General features: G+C 39.2%; 1 protein-coding gene across 4 annotated transcripts in view; it reads left to right on the top strand.

Moving 5' to 3' along the window:
• The window catches only part of LOC136877569 (serine-rich adhesin for platelets), a 467,126-nt gene that overhangs the window by 22,959 nt on the left and 428,623 nt on the right, over window positions 1–15,544 (top strand). For all 4 annotated transcript variants that reach the window (XM_067151717.2, XM_067151719.2, XM_067151715.2 and 1 more), the window contains 2 exons: window positions 11,280–11,338; window positions 11,523–11,706. In XM_067151717.2, the coding sequence (XP_067007818.2) occupies window positions 11,280–11,338; window positions 11,523–11,706 (243 nt within the window). The remainder of the gene's footprint in view (window positions 1–11,279; window positions 11,339–11,522; window positions 11,707–15,544) is intronic.

Below are 15,544 nucleotides of genomic sequence, written 5' to 3'. Positions count from 1 at the left end.
ACAATAGCCTGTTTGCATTATACATCATATATACAGGTAATAATACATTATAAACTACAGTGAAACCTCGGAATGCGAGTAACTTGGTTTACAAGTGTTTTGCATGACGAGCAAAAATTTAAAATAAATTGTAACTTGATAAGCGAGTGAGGTTCCGCAATACGAGCGTCACATGTACCTACGTTTTCCCCTCCCCTGTGCCTTTGTTGAATGGATGAACGAGATCTTTGGTCCTGTAGTGAAGAAATACCTTTCAGAAAATAATCTGACGCTCGAAGTCTTGCTGGTTATGGACAAAGCTCCTGCTCATCCTCCAGACCTTGAGTTTTTGAGGACGATTTACTGGAAGAATTCAAGTTTGCTGAGGTTAAGTAGCTTCCTCCCAACACTATTCCACTACTCCAGCCTATCGATCAGCAAGTCATTTCGAACTTCAAGAAGCTATACACCAAAGCACTATTTCAGCGATGCGTTGAAGTGACCAAAGGAACAAACTTTACCATCCGAGAGTTTGGGAGAAAGCATTTCCCCATTGTGAACTGCCTGAAGATCATCGATAAAGCCTGGGATGGAGTCACCAAGAGAACTCTCACTTCAGCTTGTGAAAAGCTGTGGCCTGACTGTGTTCTTGGACGTGACTTTGAGGGGATTGTTGGTGAAAATGAGCCGCCGATTGTTGATGAAATTGTGTCTTTAGGGAAGACTATGGGGTTGGAGGTGAATGACGTGGACATTAGAGAGCTGCTGGAAGAACATAGGCAGGAACTGTCCACCAACAAACTGATGGACCTGCATCGCAAACAACAGGAGGAGGTTATGGAGGAGATCTCGCGTGGGGAAGAGGAGGAGGAAAGTCAATAGAATATCTCACTTCAACTGAGATCCGGTAGAAGTGCAAAATGTGGGAAACGGTCCAAAATTTTGTAGAAAAACACCACCCCAATAAGGCTATAGCAGTACGAACAATGAGTCAGTTCAAAGACAATGCAATGTCACATTTTCATGAAATCCTCAAAAAAAGGCAAAAGCAACAGTCATTGGACAGGTTCCTCATTAAAGTTGAATGGAAAGGAAACAATTCCAGTGAGCCAACAGATAGCAATGATTCCGTTAGTAAAATTCGTGCTACACAGTAACTCTTCTCATGTCATCTCTCGTCTCCCTCACACCAACAATGATTCTATTGTAAGGTTGAATTTGATTTAAGTTATATTTTGCTTCAGAAATGGTATGAAAATAAATATTTTTTTGTTGTGGATGAATCATTGCGTTTCAGTTGTTTCTTATGGGAAAACTTGCTTTGATATACGAGCGCTTTGGATTACAAGCATGTTGCCGGAACAAATTATGCTCGCAAACCAAGGTTCCACTGTATTAATTATGTGTTTTTACATTAATATATATACAGCAGATGTTTCATGACATAACCTCACAAATAATACGATCATTATACCAAATAAAGTCTGGACATAACTACGTAAATAATAATACTAATAGATGTAAACAACTTCGTAGCCACACCTCACAAGTCATAACAATAGTAATCGATATTTCCATTATTTACCCATTTGCCCCTACCTGTGGTCTACGAAGCTTGGAACATGTACGACATAGCTAACACGCCACAGACCATCATCTCCTCATGTCCAACCCAGCACCATACCCAACGCAACGATACATGCAGTCTTTTACAGGGTCAAATAAACAAATCAGTCCTTGGAAGCTATCAAGTATGCAACCTTACCACATCCCAGGCAACTGGCTGTTAAAAAAAATTTCTTATGTGGGATTTGAACCTCCTACCTTGAGCACTGTCAACTATCACATATCTCCCCGCCCGCTTTCAATGTGAGATACTGCGACACTTGACCTACAGCGCCCGCTTCCCAGCCTATACATTACCGTGCTCCTCATCTGTGTTTTAAAGTATGTGTTCTGCGTATCTGTACTGATTTTACAGGTTTGTTTGAGGTCCCCATAATGAATTAATAGTGGTGCTCACGATTCAGTCAATCAGTCAATACTGAGCTGCATTTAGGGCAGTTGCCCAGGTGGCAGATTCCCTATCTGTTGTTTTCCTAGCCTTTTCTTAAATGATTTCAATGACATTGGAAATTTATTGAACATCTCCCTTGGTAAGTTATTCCAATCCCTAACTCCCCTTCCTATAAATTAATATTTGCCCCAATTTGTCCTCTTGTATTCCAACTTTATCTTCATATTGTGATCTTTCCTACTTTTAAAGACGCCACTCAAACTTATTCGTCTACTTATGTCATTCCACACCATTTTTCTGCCGACAGCTCAGAACACACCACTCAGTCGAGCAGTTAATCTCCTTTCTCCCAGTTTTTCCCAGCCACTTTGCAACATTTTTGTAACACTACTCTTTTGTTGGAAATCACTCAGAACCCATCAAGCTGCTTTTCTTTGAATTTTTTCCAGTTCTTGAATCAAGTAATCCTGGTGAGGGTCCCATACAATGGAACCTTACTCTAGTTGGGGTCTTACCAGAGACTTATAAGCCCTCTACTTTACATCCTTGCTACAACCTCTAAACACCCTCATAACCATGTGCAGAGATCTGTATCCTTTATTTACAATCCCATTTATGTGATTACTCCAATGAAGATCTTTCCTTATATTAACACCCAGATACTTACAATGATCCCCAAAAGGAACTTTCACCCCATCAATGCAGTAATTAAAACTGAGAGGACTTTTCCTCAACATCTGCCTCAACCTAATTCCTGGATAACACTCTACCCTGGTTCCCCTTCCTCCACACACTTTCCCCACGTGTCTAACGATGGAATCCCCCATGACCAGAGCCTCAAACCTACCCACCTCCTTAGATCCCCTCCCCTCCTGGTGAGCCCTATCTTTCCTGATAGCTGCAGAAGCTACTTCCTCCTCCCTTTTCTCCCTCCCATGACCCTGTTCCACCTGTCTTTTCCTATCCTCTACTCTACATTTCCCTTTCCTACCTTTTCCCTTCCTCCAACTTCCACACATCTCAGGAACAGTTCCCTGTTCCTCATCTTCCCTCTGTTGCTCTACCTGGAGTGGCTCGTACCGATTTCTCACAGACTTCTGTCCTGAATTCTGATCCTGACTAGAGCTCTTGGCCTGCAGTCTCCTTCCCCTTTGAACATTAGACCACCTGTCTTCTACAATTCCCCCCTTTCCTTCCCATCCCTCTTTTACACATGCTGTAACCTGTATATTGTTTCAGGGAGGCTTACCTTCATTCCTGTCTTCTGTGAGAATCCTAATTATCTCCCTCAAACTCGCCAACTCCTCCCTCATACCCCTCAATGCCTCGCCACACCCACAGTTCCTACACTTGCACTCTTTAGCCATTCTTTATGGACGAAAAGAAAAGGAAAAGTAAAATAACTTGCTTTGTGCAAAAAAAAATGAACGAAAAGAAATATTGTCTAGGATAGTAGATAGTAATTAATGTACTACTACACTATAATACTCCTTAGACGTATTCTATTTTTATCCTACAACACCATAACAGATAAAAACTACTGTTAATTCTGAATACCGAAAGGAATACACAAAAATTACACTACTCTATACTGCAGTTAAGCCTCTCCTAATTACAACTGCAGAATTTTAGTAAGAGAGTTTCTACACATACCTCTGCTATACTACACAAAAAGTTTACAGTAATTTTACAATAATAAAATAAGCATGCTAATGTCTAATAAGATATTACTCGTATACTGCTGTACAGTACACTACAATCATTTTAAACTTCGTTCAGATGTATCCTAATTACAATACTGGTACCGTATGTCACTACTTAGCACAAACAGAAATTGAAATTGCAAGTTCGAAATTTGCGTGAACTACTGTAGTCAAAGATTACCAACAAAGCTAAATGCTTAGACAGATTATTATTAGTACTATGCTCCAATAGATACACACAAAGATACACACGAATATAGTAGGTAAGATACTGTACTATCTAAATATACCGTATCTGCACTACAATTCTAAATTGAAATGTGAAAACTGGATTGCAAGCGGCTGCTGGACCACCTGGTATATTACCTTATCACCATTGATCTGTTTATAGCATAAGGTGTTCAGTTTTGTTCAAGTGTGTGCGTGTTTTTGTTTTTTTAAGTTGTTTACTATTCCCTCAACAAAAGGCAGTAGACATCATTCAGGTGTGTGTGTACTTTAATATCACATGGTTGAATATAATTGTGTGTTTTAATTGGGTCATTCTGAAATAATTAATAATAATTATATTGATAAAATAAACAATATTTTAGATGCAAGTCTTTTCTTCAATATATTTAGAATACCATACTCAGACATCTATATATTGAAAACACAAGGGCACTTCTTTGGGCGGTCCACTTGCAGTTTCTGCTGAATCGATTTTGATAAATTTTTCTTTTTTGCCTGTAGCTCAATCAATCAGTCACTACTGATCTGCATTTCCCCTTGTCCAGACCTTGCCAGGTCGGGGTGTTGGTGGCACATCTCCAACGTTGCCTCTCCTTGCACCACTCCTCTTTAGTAATTGTATTCCAGTCCAGTCTTCTTTTTCTGGTACTGTTCTTGACAGTCTATCCATCTTGCTCTAGGCCTCTCTCTTGCCCTTTTTTCTTTCTATCTTAGCCTCCAACACTTGTTTTAGTATCCTTCCCTCCTCCATCCTTGTAACATGCCCAAACCATCTCAATTTATTCTTCTCCATCCTGTCACTCAGTTTTTCTACCCCTATCTCTTTTCTGACCTCAACATTTCTTACTCTGTCTCTCCTTGTCTTCCCTACCATAATCCACAGGAACTTCATCTCACTGGCCTGAAATCAGCATTCACTCTACAGGCCTCTTTGAATTACACTAGCACTGATGCCTTTTCTGCTTTTATGCCCAATAGCCTGAAGTTATTTGAAACTGAATTTATCTGTGGCTTCTTAGGTCTTCATCTGCTTCTCTTTTCTTCTGTAATCAAGTCTATAATTTTCCTAGGTTACCTATTATTCTTTGTTTGGCTCAGACAGTCTTAGGTCCTACAACCAAAGCTGGTTCCTGTACACAGCTCCATCCAGTGTGTTATTTCCTGACTTCACTGCAAATTATTTCCCACCATTGGTTCCACCTGTTCCTGTAGTCATTACTTCTTGTATACATATATTTTGTCTCACTCCTGTGCCAGTGAAATGCTGTCTGAAATCCTTGATGCTTTGAGGAGGTACTTGTCATACCACAATCTGTCACACAAGTATGTCACTGACATGCATGATAGCTTCCATTTAAGTTGGCCAATCCAAATTTCAATACAGTAAACCCTGTGGTTTCGGACACCTCTGTTAATGGTATAAAGTCCCTGACAAAAGGTATAGGGAACACCATCGTAAACTACTTCTATAAAACACACACACTGCTAAACAGACACTGACTGTACGTCCCCTGGTTATGAATTTACGTCTCAGTCATGGACATTTCCTTTCAAGAACATCTAAAATTCTATTACAAAAAAGTAAACTCATCAACTTAGTTCTCTTCACATTGTAATTATGTAGCCAGTAGCAGAATTTTGTGCGTCTGAGAATGATTTTGTTATATTCCATTTTATTTCTGAATTAAGGAAACATACAGAAATTTGTTTGTGTAGTGATAAGTGTAAAATTTTCACACCAGGGAAATGCTGGGGCTGTACCTTAATTAAGGCCACGGCCGCTTCCTTCCCATTCATAGGCCTTTCCTGTCCCATCGTCGCCATACGACCCATCTGTGTCATTGTGACGTAAATCAACTAGCAAAAAAAAATTAAACAACATATAAAATCATTGTTACTCATTGGAAATGTAAGATCAGTATGAGGAAAACTGCACTGAATTTCATAAGTACCGTGCTGTATTATTAATTTACCCAGGTAGGTGACACAAAGCACTAATATTGTACTTTAATACAAGCATGAAAGAAAAATAGTTCATCAAAATAATACTGCAGATGATTTTTATTTGGGATCATCAGTCAATAGACTAGTTTGATGCAGTTCTTCATGCCACCCTATCCTGTGGTAACCTTTTCATTTCTACATATCTACTACATCTTACATCTGCTCTAATCTGATTGTCATATTCATACCTTGGTCTACCCCTACCGTTCTTACTTCCTTCAAAAACCAACTGAATAATAATGTTATTAGCTTTACGTTCCACTAACTACTTTTCAGTTTTCGGAGACATCAAAGTGCCGGAATTTTGTTTCGCAGGAGTTCTTTTACGTGCCCGTAAATCTACCGACACGAGGCTGATGTATCTGAGCACCTTCAGATACTACCGGACTGAGCCAGGATCGAATCTGCGAAGTTGAAACCAACTGAAGAAGTTCTGGGGTGTCTTAAGATGTGTCCTACCAGGCGAGTTGGCAGTGCGGTTAGGGGCGCGGCTGTGAGCTTGCATCCAGGAGATAGTGGGTTCAAATCCCACTGTCGGCAGCCCTGAAGATGGTTTTCCATGGTTTCCCATTTTCAAGCCAGGCAAATGCTGGGGCTATACCTTAATTAAGGCCACGGCCGCTTCCTTCCTACTCCTAGGCCTTTCCTATCCCATCATTGCCATAAAATTATCTGTGTCGGTGCGACTTAAAGATACTAGCAAAGAAAAAAGATGTGTCCTATCATTCTATCTCTTCTTTTCATCAAATTTCACCAAATAAGTCTCCTCGCAACAAATCAGTTCAGTATCTCTTCATTCGGGAATGTATAGTTCCGAAATTTCAAGCCGTATGCTGTATGTGCATCTCCCTTCCATACTGAGACTTCTCCATTATGAAAAAAAATTTCACAAGTACTATATTATTAATTTACCTAGATAGGCTACATAAAGTTTTCAATACTATCATACTTTAATACAAGCATGAAAGAAAAATAGTTGTTTTTACAAAATAATGCATTACTGCACTGCAGATGTATAGAGTTAAACCTTACTTTTACGTGTATCAAGGTGAAAGAGCAGATTTTACGTATAACTAAGAATTAAAGATAAAAACTTCATTGTTCCGTATTGAAATTATTGATGTTAAAAATTAAATAGTTGAAAAGGAGGTTCAACCTATTCAATACTTAAAAGAAAGAAATGCAGTAATCACATTCCTATTTAAATGGGACCGGTTTCGACCTTAGTCCAGGTCATCATCAGCCGTAAAAACATGTACAATGTTTATGAATATTGGAGGTCAGTTTCACACTTTGATAGGCACAAAGACACGACACCACATTCTGTCATGCACAAAGTCACAACACTATCAACTAATATACGAAGATCAAAAATGACTTGAAGTCGCAGACGAATAGATTTGTAGTAGAAAGCCGCCAGCTCCTGGTGATCAGCGCGGCACATTCAAGGTCATGCGCTGCGGTCGAACGCCAAAGTAGAGTGGAGAATATTTTGAAGGTCTAGAATTTGTCACGGTTGCGGAAAGTTAAGTACGTATATAAAAATATACGACGCAAATCAGTATAATTGAGTGAGTACTTGTACTCCTGCTAAGTTCTTGGAAAACAGTTGACTTGAAAAAACAATTGTAGAGAGAAGAAAAAATGTAGTAAAAAGCGCAATATCGGAAAACAAATGAAAACTTATATGCACAGTGCGCTATTTTTTAAATGAAAAATTTTTAGGTTATGATTGAAGTAGTCGAAGTTGGCGCAAGACAAGAGTTAAAATTTGAAAGAGGAGAACCGAAATGAAGGTCGTGGGTTTTTATTTTTTTATTTTTTATTTTTTTTTATATAGAGAAGGAAGAATAAATTAAACGAGGAAGAGTGATAGTGAAATAAGAGAAAGAATAAAAGAAATTAAAGTTAGATGGTAATGAGGAAGGATAAGATAGGGAAATGAAGGAGGGGTAGTTTAGGGTGGGTTAGGAGGGTGGGTTATTGGAGGTAGAAAATGTGGGTGGGAACTATGTAAGGCATGGAAAATAGAATTGGGGTTTTGGAATTTGGAATTTTTGAGAAGAAGAATTAGGAAGTCAAAAAGGATATTGGGTTTTTCAGAAATGTCGTTTAAATTGAAATTAGGGTTGAAGTACTGGTCAAGGTGGATAAAGCAATTTTCAGTAATGTTTAAGAGGGGGCCTTTGTTAATGATTTTAAGTATATTTATGTCATTGTCAATACTGGTGAAACTATGCTTGGAGTCTTGTATGTGCTGTCCTCTGGCAGAGAATCTGTTGTATTTAATGGCGTTGACATGTTCAGAGTACCTGATATTGAAGTTGCGGCCAGTTTGTCCGACGTAGGAGGAATTGCAGTTGTTGCATTTAAATCTGTATACACCAGATTTAGAAAAAGCATAACTAAGAATTACTTACAAATCTGGTTTAGATATTATGTCGTAGACTTTATTAAAATAATTTTCTCTAAGATTAAAGACATTATTTCAGAGATATAAATTAACAACACCGAGTGAGTTGGCTGTGCGGTTGGGGGCGAGCAGCTGTGAGCTTGCATTCGAGATAGTAGGTTCAAACTCCACTGTCGGCAGCCCTGAAGATGGTTTTCCGTGACCTCCTATTTTCACATCAGGCAAATGCTGGGGCTGTACCTTAAGTAAGGCTATGGCCGCTTCCTTGATTTTAGAATCCAGTCCTGACCAGTTATTTTATTTTAATTTTTGTCTCCATTTCATTTATTCAGAGAGAATGATTATCTAGTTGTACTTCCTTCTAAAACAAAAATCACCACCATCATGTCCCGCAGCTTCCTCAGTCATGAATGTCTTCTTTGACCTTGATCTCATTGCCTATCAATTTTCCCTTGCAAGATCAGCTTTAGGAGATGAAATTTTTTATGTCTGATGATATGTCCCGAGTAGGCTGCCTTCATTTTCGTGTTTATACTGATTAGCTCTTAATTCTTCTTCACGTGCTAATACCTGTGCCACGAAATCCGCAACATCCTATGACTTCAACCCCCTTCCCCTCTCATTCTTCCTATGTTTTTTTCTTTTTCTTTTTTTTCAGCATTCAGAAGTTGCTGATCCCCTACCACTTCCTAAAAAAAAAAAAAAAGACCTAAGATGATGAAAGGGGGGAGTACTTTCCATTTTAAAAACTTGGAAAGAGCACGGTTTTTTAGTTGAAGTAAAGGGTGGAGACAAGAGAACGAATGTAAACGACTTGAGTAGTTAAGCAGAGTCGCATAATTTAGCGCATTTTACGCCGAAGCATGCACACGCACCCCTGTTAGTCCTACATCAAAATGTCATAGGACCTTTTTTACTGAAATTTTTGTCAATTTTTCATATTTCTAGGTATTCCTTCCCAAAATCACAAAGAAAATTGAAATGAAACACATTTCTTTTTCATATTTCAGGGGGTTGTGGGGAGCAGTGTTTGGTGGGAAGTTAAAAATTTGAATTCAGTGACCCAGGAAATAAAGTTAGCCTATTTCCAAAACTACCTTGAATTTTTCCAGGTAAGGTCCCCTATTTGGACTCTTGCCTGGGCTATATGTTCCTGTCTTAGATGCTCAGCATAGGTACTACTTTTCTTCTTCCACCAGACTTTGAAAGCAAATATTTTGCCCCTTAATATTTTTTGAATATCATCTAACAATCACCAAGTCTCCTTCTTGGTTCTCATATTTCCCTTTGCAATGTGTATGTGTTCCAAGTAGCTCAAGACCGAAGACGATGGAAGCATATGGAAGAGGCCTATATCCAGCAGTGGATTGAAATAGGCTAGAAAAGAAGAAGAAGAAGAAAGATGTGTTCAAAATCTCTCCCACATCTGGGTTGGACTCTGCTCATTACTTCTCTCCATATCCATAGCACTTTGAGATTTTCAGTCATTGGCTTAGTTAACTCTTCCTACTTCAGCATGAACTATTTGACCTTTTCCTTTGGAACAGTTGATCGTATTTGCAGAGGTTGTTTCAGCCATAATTCACTCAACAGAAACCTATGCTGTGTTGTGAGAGGGTCACTCTGGGATCCCTTTGCTGTCAGCAAATTGTTTGAACATGTCATGATTGCACAAATTTAGTCATTTTGGGTCTGAGTTGCACATTTCTCATCTCTACCAAACTTCCACTTTGTATATTAGGCTATGTGTTCATCAAAGTCAAATTATTTGTAAATATTAGTTGAAGGACCTGGTCTCCCTTGACATTTCTGATACTGTTACTAAATCCACTATGGCAGTTGGGATAGTTGATGATGATGATGCTTGTTGTTTAAAGGGGTCTAACATCTAGGTCATCAGCCCCTACTTCTAACATGGCCATAAAGCTCAACAAGGAGGGCTGTTTGCTCATTTAATGGCAGTTCTTGTGCAAGTGTGCTGCATCATCTCAGAACTTTTGTTTAGTTATTATATCCTGTCCAACTTGTGGATCATACGTGTAGATGATTGATGCGTTCACCACTGCTGACTAGTGCAAGTTTAACAGCCATCAAACAGTTGCTAGGTGGCTAGGCAGAATAATGCCCACACTATTTATCTGTGTTGTTGTTGTCTTTGCAGAATATTGTGAAGCCATGGCTGATGTTTCTTGCCTTGCCTCCGTTCTACTTTGTTTTCTAGATGCGTGCATTATCTGTTCTACATCTCTTGAGAACCTCTTCTAGTTCTGCATCTTTGCCTCTTAGTGTACCTAGTTTCCTTGATGTGACTTGTAACTTTGACTGTGTTTTCACTTTTCTGTCATTACTTCCAAGAACAGCTCTCCTATACAATTTGCTTCACTTTTATGGGGAGGTGACCTATTCATTGGGCTTGCTTTTGCGGGGAAGCAAACTTTTCTTACCCTGCTTTTGCGGGGTGGTGACCTGTCTTGTTCTGTTTGCAGACATCATGAATATTTAACGAAGTTGTAAGCCAAAATAACCTCGCTTATCAAGGTTGGCACTGCTAATGATCTCTTCTGCCAAATGACCTCCTGTTGGTACTGGCCACCAAGAGAGCAATTTTAGACTGTTTAAAAATGATTAAAGAATGCATAATCAAACTTTTGTGCAATATTTATTGTGTGAGTGTGTATGAATGTTATCTCTAAAAATACTGTTTGTTTGAAAGATCTCAAGTAAGAACTATCACTATACTCTGGTAAAGTTGCTTGATGGTTAGGATGTGTTTGTATTGTATGCTGGAGCAATAATCCTGTTGTAATATAAGAAATCATATGTGTTCTTTTTATTGGTATCAAGCAAATGTAACTGTGTAAACTTCTACTGTTTCATAAGTTAACTCTCTGTTATGTTTTTTTAATGTAATGTTTGAATTTTTTATGAACAGCGCTGTGAACTGCCAGGAATTTCAAGATCCACATTTCTTATGGTGTTTAGTCCTGATGGGTAAGTCATTTGCCACAAACAATCTATTCAATCATAAGTTTTAGTTCTCATGAGTGTTATGTCGAATAACCATTCTCATGTTTCCAAATTTTTTGTTAAATGTACATTACTTGCTAGTTCAGACAGAAACCTGTATTTCCTTCTTGAGGATAGAATGCTGATACCAAATAAAATTGTTTCCTAGGAAAAAGGTAGCTTCTACCCATGGAAACCATAATGTCTACGTAACTGACCTTACAACTGGAAAGAACGTAAACACGTTATCTGGGCATCCACGGACACCATGGTGTATTGCATTTCATCCGTCATCCAATCAGATCCTTGCCTCTGGGTGCCTTGGCGGACAAGTCAGAGTATGGGATCTTCATGTAAGTGATGCTATTGAATGGTTGTTGATATTTAAATAGTGGAGACAGTCGGGATATGGTTATTGCATGCCATTTTTAGGAATAAGAAAGTACAGTATATTGTTTAACTCAAGTTTGAATTATTGCCAGTATTGAAGTCAGACAGCAGGAAATCATCTCTAGAAATTTATAAGGAGTCATGAACAAGATGAGGAAAAGCATAATGAGCAATACTATTGATGTAGATGCACAAGAGAGATGGAAGGAATATTTTGGAAACATGCTCAAGATGAGAGGAAACCTTTTTTGGTGACATATTGGATTTCACAGTTAAATGAGATGAGAACAGAAATGTATATTAAGGCAAAAATATTTTTGTTGGCAAAATTCTGTAAATAAGCAGAAAACTATTTACACGTCTGAACACAGGGCGTAAGTCAGAATGTCAGATTGGTATCTCTAATATAATTAACACCGTTTTGAGTAGCCATCAGGAACTAGGCTGGATCTCCTGAGAAGGCTGTTCGAGGGCATTCTTGGATAATATGCTGAACAGTTTGTCTTTCAGCACCACAACTACACTCGGGAGATGGAATTTTCTTCCATTTATAAAGGGAGTCTGCACATCTGCCACAATTAGTTCTGATTCGGTTTAGAGTACACCAAATTTTTCTGGCGAGCTCAAAACCTGGTGGCTTAGATGTGATGCATGGCATAGCTTGCTGTTCCGGTGTTGCAGAGGTCTTCCATAATTGCTTCCAGCTGTCAATCATGTTGAAATTACTTTCAGCAAGCTTCCTTGCAGTATTCAATGGAGGGTGGCGAGAGCGAAGTATCTTCCTGTTAATAACAGGGAGGTCAAGATGTACAGGAAGAGAAGAATTGTTGCACATATTATTGTACACCTTGATAAGTGCTTGTTCTCTTCTCACGGATGGAGGTGGTATGTGACTTAATGATGGTAGCCAGTATGTTGGAGCACATCTGATTGTCTCTGATATTAAATGCATGGTTTGGTTGAGCTGAGTATCAACAAGCTTAACATGAGCGCTGTTTATCCAGATTGGTGCACAATATTCAGCCATGGTATAAACTAGTCCAAGGGCAGATGTCCGTAGTGTAGAAGCTGTTGATCCCCATGCAGTGCCGCACAGTTTCTGCAGGATATTATTTCTGGTTCTGAGCTTGGCGGCAGTTCTGGTAAGATGTTCTTTGAACCTTAGAGTCCTATCTAGAATGACTCCTAGAAATTTTGGATACTTAGTATGTGAGTGTAATCTGCCATCAAAGTGAACTTTCAGTTCTCTATTCGCTTGTTTATTGTTGAGATGGAACGAAGCAACTACTGTCTTTGCTGCGCTTGGCTGTAACCTCCAGTCACGAAAGTATCCCTCATAGTAGATAGGTCTCTGGTTAGAATGTCCTCGGTAACTTTAAAGTCTATGTGGCTAACAGCAAGGGCCCAGTCATCTACGTACCCAAACTTCCTAGATGTAGTCTCTGACATATCTGCTATATATAAACAGAACAGAAGAGGAGCCAGCACAGAACCTTGTGGGAGACCATTATTAAGATTCCTCAGTGAGCTCATACTATTACCAATTTGAACCAGGAAGTTTCTGTTACTGTGCGTGTTGTTAATAAGATTTCCAATGTGCAGGCATGGAATGATTCGTAGAAGTTTGAGAATCAATCCGTGTCTCCACACAGTATCATATGCTGCTGTTAGATCAATGAAGGCAATTGAAGTTTTCTGGTGTTTCTGAAAATTAGCCTCTATGAATGTTGTCATAGAAAGGACCTGATCTGTACAGCTTCGGTGCGGGCAGAAACCAGCTTGTTCAACAGGTAAGTTTTTGAAAATAATATGGCAAATACGGTTATAAATCATTCTTTCCAGAAGTTTAAGCAGAGCAATGGGTCTATAGCTTTGAGGTTCATTGTTAGGTTTGCCAGGCTTAAGAATAGCAATCATTTTTGCCCTCTTTTATTCATGGGGTATATTGCGTGATAGAAGAATGTCTGTGAAAAATTTAGCAAACCATATTCTTATATTTTTACCACAGTTGAGAAGGAACTCTGGATGAATACCATCGAAACCTGGAGCTTTTCTTGCTTTCATATCTTTCAGTGCTATTGTAACTTCTTCTGGAGCAAATGGAGTGGAATATTCAGAATTTGAGGTGCATATTGTCTTGAGCTCTCTTAATGCCTTCTTAACTTTAATATTGTGTTGTTTATTTTGAGGAGCTCTTGAAGTGATGACTATGTTGGACGCAATTTGATTGGGTGTAACAGCTCCGTTAGTACGGTGTGGTGGTTTGCCTCCACCAAGCTTCCTAAGGAGAGATGTGGTGGTGATGGTGGTGATTATTGTTTTAAGAGGAAGTACAACTGGGCAACCATCCTCTAACCTAAGGAGAGACCCGGCCTTTCTACTTGATTTTTGGAAGTCCATGGATTCAACAGTTTCTGTCCATTTAGCACGTCTTGCAGCGTCAAGTTGGTATAGCAGTTCATCAGCTATTTCTTGGTCGTTACTTACACAGAATTCCCCATAAAGTTTCTCACATTTCTCAGTCCAGCCAGGGACATATTCCCTATGGTAGCCTCTTGGGACACATTTCTTTGCTGTACTTTTGATAGCACCAACAAATCGCTTGTAATTGGACCTTATGGAAGGAATCCAACCGACGCATTTATCAAGGTTTTCCGAGAACAGTGTCCAGTTAACTTTCTGGAAGTTCCATCTGGGGTGTGGAAGGGACCTTATTATTGGGATACTGTGACCCATTTCCAGAAGAACTGGTCGATGTTAGCCGTGTGGAAAGTCTGCCATAACCTGTCTCGACATTGGCAAGGGTTGGAGATTATTATCGGATGAGACAAAACACAGGTCGGGATTATAGTCTGTCTTCCAGGCTGCAGACCGCAATGTACATAGATCTGTGGCATCAAAGACAAGGTTGAGGTTGTGTTGTTCAGTCCAATCAACAAAAGCTAGTCCATTATCATCATTGCGAGAATATTTCCACATTTCATGGTGGCTGTTGAAATCTCCCACATATATCGTAGGATGACTATGAGTATGGAGTTCATGCGCAGGCTAAGTTATCCCCGGAGGTTTATAAATATTATCCGCAGTAACTTCTCCTGTCTTGGAAATAATCTCATGAATATCAAAATCAGAAGTAATAGAAATAACATATGCATTTTCTATATTGGTTCGTACGTATGCTGCAATACCGTAGACCTTGTCATAGGTGGCACCTAGTAATTCAAATCCAGATATGAAGCCTCTTGAAAGAAGTTCAGTTACATCTCCTGCATGTGTTTCCTGAATCAGGGCTATGTCAATGTTGTTATCGACCAAGATATTGTGTAGTACTTGGCATTTAGATCGACTAATGCCTTCTATATTCAACTGACAAATCGTCAGGCAATGGCCTATCTTTCTAGACAGTGGGACCTCAGAAGAACCATTTGTCAAAGACTTACATTCCATTGTAAGATGTGATTTATGCCAGGAGATCCAAAGGATTATCTGGCAACCAGTGTTGTTGCTCAGTTAGCACCACCCGGAGGACACGTGTAGGGAAATTTCAGGTAAAACCTACGGATGTTGAGCAACGCTGTCCCCGCAATCAGAAGTGTAGACTCTGAGTGTCAGATATATCGGAGAGGCCATACATAGTCTATCTTCTTCATGACTACCGTGATATTGGTGGCAAGTCAAACAAAATGGCTGACACTTAAGGCAAAGAATGTAAATCTATACTGGTATATCAAGTTTCTCTCTTCGTAGTGTTAGGTGTTCTGTGGTGTTATCTATGGATCGAATGCACCCAAAAACACAACA

Source organism: Anabrus simplex, chromosome 7 (assembly GCF_040414725.1).
Source record: "Anabrus simplex isolate iqAnaSimp1 chromosome 7, ASM4041472v1, whole genome shotgun sequence".
NCBI lineage: Eukaryota > Metazoa > Arthropoda > Insecta > Orthoptera > Tettigoniidae > Anabrus > Anabrus simplex.
Note: the sequence above shows the minus strand (reverse complement) of the source record. Positions and strands in the feature narration are given on the sequence as shown.